General features: G+C 42.2%; 2 protein-coding genes across 2 annotated transcripts in view; one reads left to right on the forward strand and one right to left on the reverse strand.

Moving 5' to 3' along the window:
* Window positions 1-3205, reverse strand: part of slc30a4 (solute carrier family 30 member 4) — a 12029-nt gene extending 8824 nt beyond the window's left edge. The window contains exons 1-2 of the mRNA XM_016518474.1: window positions 2790-3205; window positions 1760-2103 (exon numbers count right to left, since the gene is read on the reverse strand). Of these exons, the coding sequence (XP_016373960.1) occupies window positions 1760-2103; window positions 2790-2836 (391 nt within the window). The 5' untranslated portion in view covers window positions 2837-3205. The remainder of the gene's footprint in view (window positions 1-1759; window positions 2104-2789) is intronic.
* A 793-nt stretch (window positions 3206-3998) lies between these two features.
* bloc1s6 (biogenesis of lysosomal organelles complex-1, subunit 6, pallidin) lies at window positions 3999-5489 on the forward strand. Its single transcript, XM_016518464.1, has 4 exons — window positions 3999-4264; window positions 4710-4833; window positions 5089-5176; window positions 5239-5489. The coding sequence occupies exons 1-4, from the start codon at window positions 4222-4224 to the stop codon at window positions 5329-5331; spliced, it is 348 nt and encodes a 115-aa protein (XP_016373950.1). The 5' UTR covers window positions 3999-4221; the 3' UTR covers window positions 5332-5489.
* The last annotated feature ends 3135 nt before the right edge of the window (window positions 5490-8624 follow it).

Consider the following 8624-nt stretch of genomic DNA (forward strand, 5'->3'; position numbering starts at 1 on the left):
GGAGGCCGAAGGTGAATCTGTAGGAGGGAGGTTTGGCCGAGAGCCAGAGCGCCAGCAGCGACACCACGATCCCGATGAGGTCCGTCAGCATGTGCAGCGCATCCGTCATGATGGCCAGACTGTTGGCCACGTATCCACCTGAAAGACAGAGAGCTTTCAGCTGTAACTAGTTACAGCAATAATATTCCTTTGTGCAGTAACTAGTAGTGTAACTAATTACTATTAAGATTTCAGTAATAATATTACAGTTACATCCATAAAACAGCTTGTTACTTAAGTTACTTTTGATGCCTTAATGCCTACTGACTTCAAGTCCAACAATATAATTAATTCCTAGATTTATTTTCATAATTTTTACGACTCATGAACACATGAAGTCACCAGAGCAGCAGGAAAGCTTGGAAAAGCTTACATTCAGCGGATGGAAATATTTCCGTTACGTTGATTTTGTAAGAAGAAAAGATGATCTGAACACTGCTGTGTAAGTTGTGGCGTTACATGGCTTACCCTCATCCCTTTGATCCTGATACAAATTGTATCACTATATTTAAAAATCTTTTTAGAAAACGAAACAATTTCTTACAAATGTATGCTATTTCTTTTGATAAAATAAATCTTGAAATATAATCGTATATGGGTAACAGAGAAATTATAGCTACAATTAGCTTCAAGCTACACATGACAATTAATGAGGTTAATACAACACTTAAAAGTCACCACTGAGTGTTTGTAATCACTTCTGACTGCGATGAGGCAGAAATATGTTGTAAGTAACATTCCAGAAGATTTTTTTGGGTAAGATACGCAACTTCTGTGGGGCGTGAAGGAAAAGTAATGTAACTAGTAGTGTAACTAATTACTTTTGCCAGAAAGTAATAAGTAATAATATTACTTTTGAAAGGAGTAAGTAGTAAAGAGTAATAAATTCTATTTTTTGAGTAACGAGCCCAACACTGGAGAGCACTAGCTATGTTTCCATCCAAATTTATCAATTACATTTATGCGCAAAATTGGAATAAATTGCGAATAAAGCACCGCTTCCATCCAGTGAGTTGAAGATAACAAAATTGTCGCTTCCTGATTAACTTGCGCTAAGAAAAATTTTATTTGCTGCAGATTCCATCCAGCAATTTTTATGCGATATCCCAAAATGCGCATAAAAATAGGTGGATGGAAACATAGCTCTAGCTACGCTTCCATAACAGATTTGTGCAAAACTTTAGCGATATTTTATAACCGTCAATAAAAAAGTATTGCGAAATGACGGTATTTCCATTAACCGATGTTATGTGACTAAAATGTAATCTTCTGTGGGATTTTGGCTAGCGCCACTGCATGGCCAACTTATGAAGTGTTTCTTGGAGGTTATATAGCACGTTGAAGAATGATCACATGACTTTTTACGTACACCATGTGACCTGTAAATGCGAAAAACCGTTTCCATTGCGGTTTTGCGAAATATTCCTTTTTCGAATTGCCTGAAAAACCACCTCATGCGAGCGTAAAAACTTTTTTGCGATATATGGGTGTTTTTGCGAAACTGACGCATTTAGGCGTATTTTCGAATTTCTGTGGGATTTTGACAGACTTTGGCTAGTGCCGCTGCAAAACCACTTCATGTGAGCGTAAAAACTTTTTTTGCGATATATGGGTGTTTTTGCGAAATTGACGCGTTTCCATTAGTTGTATTTTCAATTTACGCAATTTGCAGGGTTATGGAAACTAGTGACAACCGACCGACTGATGCGCCGGCGCTCACCGATCAGCTCGCCCACCATGAACAGGAAGTAGAGCATCGCAGCGACGCCCAGCTTCCTCATCACCCTCCTGCGCTTGTCGCGCTCTCTGTTCCTGCGGCATCCGTCGCAGGGGTCCGGTGTGGCCCCGGGGCTCCCCAGACTGGACGAGGAGCCCAGCAGAGAGTCGTCGTCGTCCACCAGCAGTGTGCTGACCACTGCGCCATTGCGTGAAGCCACAGGAATCTCGTCCGCTTCTCCAGACACCACCACCTTCAGCTGGCTGAACCTGGGCGTCTCGTCGTCCTCCAGATCGTCGGAGAAGTCGAAGGCCGCCGCGTCGCTCAGGTGCCAGCTGTCCGGCTGCCTGCGGAAAACTTTTTTGCGATATATGGGTGTTTTTGCGAAACTGACGCGTTTAGGCGTATTTTCAATTCTAGCGTACGCGTACAAAAACAAAGTATACTTGGGGCTTTAAAAGTACTTTTTCCTCTCGCGATAAGTCACGGCGACGGATTTCTGTGGGATTTTGACAGACTTTGGCTAGTGCCGCTGCAAAACCACTTCATGTGAGCGTAAAAACTTTTTTTGCGATATATGGGTGTTTTTGCGAAATTGACGCGTTTCCATTAGTTGTATTTTCAATTTACGCAATTTGCAGGGTTATGGAAACTAGTGACAACCGACCGACTGATGCGCCGGCGCTCACCGATCAGCTCGCCCACCATGAACAGGAAGTAGAGCATCGCAGCGACGCCCAGCTTCCTCATCACCCTCCTGCGCTTGTCGCGCTCTCTGTTCCTGCGGCATCCGTCGCAGGGGTCCGGTGTGGCCCCGGGGCTCCCCAGACTGGACGAGGAGCCCAGCAGAGAGTCGTCGTCGTCCACCAGCAGTGTGCTGACCACTGCGCCATTGCGTGAAGCCACAGGAATCTCGTCCGCTTCTCCAGACACCACCACCTTCAGCTGGCTGAACCTGGGCGTCTCGTCGTCCTCCAGATCGTCGGAGAAGTCGAAGGCCGCCGCGTCGCTCAGGTGCCAGCTGTCCGGCTGCCTGCGGAACGCCGACCTCACGCGACCCATCAGCCCCGAGCCAGACATCTGCGAGGAGCTCTAGTGACCCTACAGCATCAACACTCCAGGTTACCTGAAACACAGCGCACACACCTGGCTAGGTCACGTGACACAGCTGCACGCGACTGATGATCGCTAGTCGCGCTGATGCGGATCTGGACGCTCTGTCAGTCGCGCTAGCGGCTAGCGCTCAGTCCGTTCCGTTCACACTGAAAACTCAACGAAAACACGCACTCCGGTTTATGAATAAACGAGCACCAACCTTCCGAGACTCTGCCGTTCGCTGGTTCCGTCCATCGCGGTGTGTGTTCAGGCGGATCTCGGAGTATGTGTGTGTGAGGGAGAGAGTGTTTAACGTTAACGTGTCCACTCTGCGCTCGTCCCAAATCTGCTGCACTTCCGCCTGACGCACGTCAGAACGTCACGGTCATGTACAAAATTAACATATAACTATAGTTTATAAATATAAAAATTAATAATAATAAAAATGATAATAACTATGATATTATATTATAGTTACGAATATATTTATGTACCTTTTTATGTTTTATTCTTCATTTTTTTATTATGGATCTTGCAGTTGTGTTTGTGTTTGTATTTATGTGTGCTGGAAAGCAAGGTTTTTATAGTGCATTCAAAGTAAAATTCTAAAAATACGTTTTATTAATTGAAATGGTATAAATGTTAACTGAAAACGTAAAATATAAAAAAACTGAAACTTATTTTGTTTCAGCTAGTTTTCAAGGCAAAATTACGCATTCTAATTTAGTTTAACTAGCTGTATTAAAATAATTAAAACTAAAACTGAAATAAAAATGTCTCTCTCGCTATATATATATACATATATACATACATACATATATAGACATATTAATGTCAAAAACGCACAACAAAATTGCTATCACTAAAATTAACCTGAAAGCAGAAAATATAAAAATAAAATCTAATTTAAAATATTAACAAAAACTTTAATAGTATCTCAATGATACTAAAATAACACTGCTGGAAGCTTCGTTTAACAAGAAAAAAATCGTTGTGTGTGCAAGAAAACGTAACAGTAAAGTTTTATATTATATTGTATTATATTACATTATATTATGTTTATTGTATTATATTATATTATATTACGTGTGCTGTATGTACAGTCGTTTGTCCAATCGGAGGCCTCGCTCGGCGTCACGTGACCTGCGGCGGAAGCGCTCTCAGAGTGGCAGTGCGTCGCGCTCGTGCAGTATGCGGGGTCACATGAGCGCTGGTCACGTGATGTTTGTGAGCCGCTGCTGCTGGAAACAGTTTCACATCGATCAGGATCAGGATCAGGATCATCAGACGCTAGTAAAGCGAGGCTCGTGTGCACAGAACACTACAGAACCTGAAAGCGTGTGTGTGTCAGGAGGAAGAGGAGGAGGAGGATGATGATGGACAGGCAGGAGGAGGAAGATGAGGAGGAGACAGGTGATCAGAAACACGACATGATCACAGGAGCGGCACTTCTGGCTCTTTATGATATTATTTGACCCAATATCACATCGATGAATGCCAGTTTACTAATAAAAACACGCCTTTATGGTTTTGTTGACTGAAGCAGGCCTGTAATTACAAGACGAATAGTTTCTGAGTGTGTGTTTGTTTGTGCGTGTGTGTTTGTGTGTGCGTGTTTGTGTGTGTGCTTGTGTGTGCGTGTTTGTGTGTGCGTGTTTGTGTGTGTGTGTGTTTGTTTGTGCGTGTGTGTTTGTGTGTGCGTGTTTGTGTGTGTGCTTGTGTGTGCGTGTTTGTGTGTGCGTGTTTGTGTGTGTGTGTGTTTGTTTGTGCGTGTGTGTTTGTGTGTGCGTGTTTGTGTGTGTGCTTGTGTGTGCGTGTTTGTGTGTGCGTGTTTGTGTGTTTGTGTGTGTGTTTGCAGTGTGCCGTGTGTTGGAGGACATGGTGTGTGTGGATGAACAGACGGTCGAGCGTCTAACAGACGGGTTTCTCTCTCATTATCTCCCGGAGCTGTGCTCCTCCAAACGAGCGCTGCAGGAGCTGAAGTATGTCTCGCACATCACACTGCATCCCATAATGCAATGTGCTCGACTCCACCTTCCATTTCCTGTGTGACAGGAAGTCTGTGATTTTTGACACTAATGTTTTGGGTCACATTGGGTTTGGTTCATGAAACACGAGCAGAGAGAAGTTCTGTATTCAGTAGATGAGCCTTATTATCTGATCAGACTGGAAAATAGAGTTTCACAATAGAAACTGGGGTTCAGAATACTGTAATGATCTCTTATTTTCTCTTCCAGACAAAACCAGGTGATTCTGCTGGAGACGCTGGATCAGGAAGTGGCGAAGGTCCGCGAGTGCAACGCCACGATTGATCTGAACGCGCTGGTGAGTGTCAGTCGTGTGTTTCATCATTAAAGCCTCGTCAGACTCACAGCCATGTGTTTCAGTTCACAGAGGCCAAAGTTTATCACAGCAAACTGGTGAACATCCGCAGAGAAATGATCGTTCTGCACGACAAGACCACCAGACTGAAGGTTTGAGCTTCACACCAGATCCACGCTGTTCATATATTGTCCTGAGATAGTGAGGACTGACGTGTCACACTGAAAACAAGCTCAAAACATACTCGAACTTTTAGAAATTTACACTTGAAAATTAAAATGTGCTCACCCTCAGTTTATCCCAGATCAGGATGAGTTTGTTTCTTCATCAGGTTTGTAGAAATGTGCGAGAGAGACGTCTCATCGCCAAACCCGCCAAACGCAGCGACGCCGAGCCGCACTGAGCGCGCTCAGACGCCACTGCCTTGAGACTCCACCCCCTCATAGACACAGCCCCGCCCACTGCCCGAGACTCCACCCCCTCATAGACACAGCTCCGCCCACTGCCCGAGACTCCACCCCCTCATATACATGGCTCCGCCCACTGCCCAAATACTCCATCTCTGACACATGGCCCCGCCCACTGTCCCAAGACTCCGCCCCTCAGAGACACTGCTCCGCCCCTGACGTCTGTGAAACACTCAGAGACTCTGCTGATTTCAGGATTAAACCTGATAAAGATGTGTGTTTCTCATGTTTGACTCTCAAAGCTCTGATGACTCTTCATCATCATCACATGCATTTCTGTCCAGATTAATAATAATAATAATAATAATAATAATAAATTCATAAAACTCTAATGAAGGTGTTTGTGTCCTCATATTCTCTACATGTGAAAGAAAATCCGCTAAAACTCTTAATGACTTCCACTAAACTTTATTACATTTTTGTGTATATTACTTTATATTTAGCTCTTTTAATATAAACAAATGTGATAAAACAGTAACACTTTACAGTAAATATTCATTTGTTAATATTAGTTCATATTAATTTGCATTAAACAATACTCCATCAGCATTTATTAATCTTTAGTGAATGTTAGTTTCAACATACCATTAAAATTAAGTTATATTTGAAGACTTTATTTGCAAAAACATAACTTTTTTAAATTATTTTTTTAAACACTTTTTATTTTCAAAAATCATTTTTTATTATGTTATCATGTTTTTATTGTGTTTGTTAGCTAGTATTTTTTAGTTAATTACCTAATCAAAATAACCCAACTGCAGTTTGATTGAGATTAATTAAAATGCACAATGAAAAAACATGATTTTTAAAATTGTTAAAAACGGAGTTATCTGTTTTTGCAAATGAACTCTTCATTTATTAACTGTAGTTAATGCACTCTGAACTAACATTAACCTCAACAAATGCATTTTATTAGCTAACATTAACAAAGATGAATAAATACTGTAAATAATGCATTGCTTATTGTTCGTTCATGTTAATGAGTCCTCCTTATTGTAAACTGTTAGTGATAAAACATTAATATTGAAAGCTTATGAACTTAATCAGCATCATAATATTTATTAATGAGATTTATTTTGAGTGCTTTTTTATATTAGGACAAAAAATACAACATCATACAAAAATAATAAAGGCAGAGTACATAATGCATTAATCCAAAACTTTACAGTCATGAAAAATATAGCAAGTATTTTATTATTTTGTACAAGAAAAATGTAATCATTCACAGGCCTGCAATGCTTCAGTTTGAGCTCTGACCTCTAGGGGGCAGCAGAGCATCATGGGATTGACCCTGTGTGTCATGTGGCAGGTACCGCGGTATAACTGTGTTTTGTTAAGCGCAGGCGTGTGTTAATGCACAGACACAGACAGACGGGCCTAGTTTCCGGGCGTCTGGATTTAGCTGTTTGGGCCTGAAGGAGAAAAACAAGCCCACAGACGCTGAGCACATGTGGAGGTCTGTCTGCTCTCATAGCTGCGGTCAGCAGGTCAGGCTGGTGTGAGACGCTGTGGTTCGCTGCCGTTATATAACGGCGGTAATTGCTCTGGAACTGGGTGGAACAGCAGGAGTTTGTGTATTACACCAAACCCAAATATAGACTGCTCGACCAAAGAAACATCTGCTGCCTGAAAGAAAGCCTTCAAACACAGCAAAGCGCTGCTGAACTACAACCAAAACATCACGGTCACTACAGCAACGACCTCTGACCTCTACAAGACCAGGCTGACCTATGACCTCGTTTCTCTCTACTGTCCTCGTGCATTACATTCGTGCATATTTGCGTTGCACTGATGCCGCCTTATACGCCGCGATTGGTTGATTGTGTGCGATGCCTGCACGCTATTGGTCAAACTATTTTTAGTCATTACATCAGGAAAACAAAGCCAAAACCTGGACATTTTAGGCGTTTTAGTCATGGCTGTGTGCATTTGGCAGATGTTTCTAAGCAATGCAACTTGCATTGAAGGCAAACATTTGATCTGGGAAATCGAACCCATGACCTAGTGTTTGAACGCTATAATGATACAGAATAAAGCAATAAGCCCCAAGAAGCCGTGGTTTACAGTCAATTTATAACAGCTAAGGGGCGTTGTTAGGTACGACGCGAACTTCACGGGGCTTACTGCTTTTATAAAACGGTTATTCCATATACGTAGTAAGGTTTCACAAAATAAAACAGAGCAAATAAAGTGTAATGATATTAATAAAAACAGTATTCTTCCACCAAACAATGTAGCTCCTCAGAAACAGTTGTGGATGCAACAAAGTGGTTGCCGAGCAACAGACAAACGTAAACAAAGGTGTATGTTTGTAGAGTAATTTACAACAGCCAGCTTCAAACGCGGCTCAGCCAATCAGAATCAAGCACCGGAACTACCCGCTTTATAATAAAGTTTTATAAATGTTCTAAAATCTTAAAATATCTAAAACAACCTGTAAATCTGGCCTCACGTCATTAAAAATAGTTTATTTTAAGTGGGTGCCCTGCAGCACGATTGATTCCTCAAATCATCTTTGAAGGAAGATATTTATAAAAACAAGTGCAGCAGTGATCTGAATGCCTGAGTTTGTTCAGAGGAGGTTCACGTTCAGGGTCCACCAGAGCCGCAAACCACCGTCAAACACCAACAAACATTTAACTCTGACTACAGAGTAAATACATGGTAAGAATGCAGTGAATCAGATTTACAAGCACACATCTGGATCAGAGTCAGTGCAGAAGGGCTTCATGTTCAATCTTACAACAATATGAAGAGGCAGAATAACAGAAAGCTGTGCATTAGAGGAGAAAAAGACAGACGGTTCTGACCGTGCTGAATGTCCTTCATGTCGAGATGTAAACTGGACATCAGGATCCCCACGGCCTGAGAACGCTTGGTGTTCAGCAGCTTCACCACCTACAACACACACACATACGCACAGACAGACACACACACACACACACACACACACACACGCGCACAGACAGACACACACACACACA

This window comes from Sinocyclocheilus rhinocerous, unplaced genomic scaffold, assembly GCF_001515625.1.
Source record: "Sinocyclocheilus rhinocerous isolate Xijiao unplaced genomic scaffold, SAMN03320098_v1.1 scaffold1093, whole genome shotgun sequence".
Classification (NCBI taxonomy): domain Eukaryota; kingdom Metazoa; phylum Chordata; class Actinopteri; order Cypriniformes; family Cyprinidae; genus Sinocyclocheilus; species Sinocyclocheilus rhinocerous.

Coding starts and splice junctions, on each gene's coding strand:
- bloc1s6 (XM_016518464.1), top strand. CDS start 4,222: ATGATGATGGACAGGCAGGAGGAGGAAGATGAGGAGGAGACAG. Junction 4,265..4,709: donor GGAAGATGAGGAGGAGACAG/GTGATCAGAAAC, acceptor GTGTGTTTGCAG/TGTGCCGTGTGTTGGAGGAC. Junction 4,834..5,088: donor CGAGCGCTGCAGGAGCTGAA/GTATGTCTCGCA, acceptor TTTCTCTTCCAG/ACAAAACCAGGTGATTCTGC.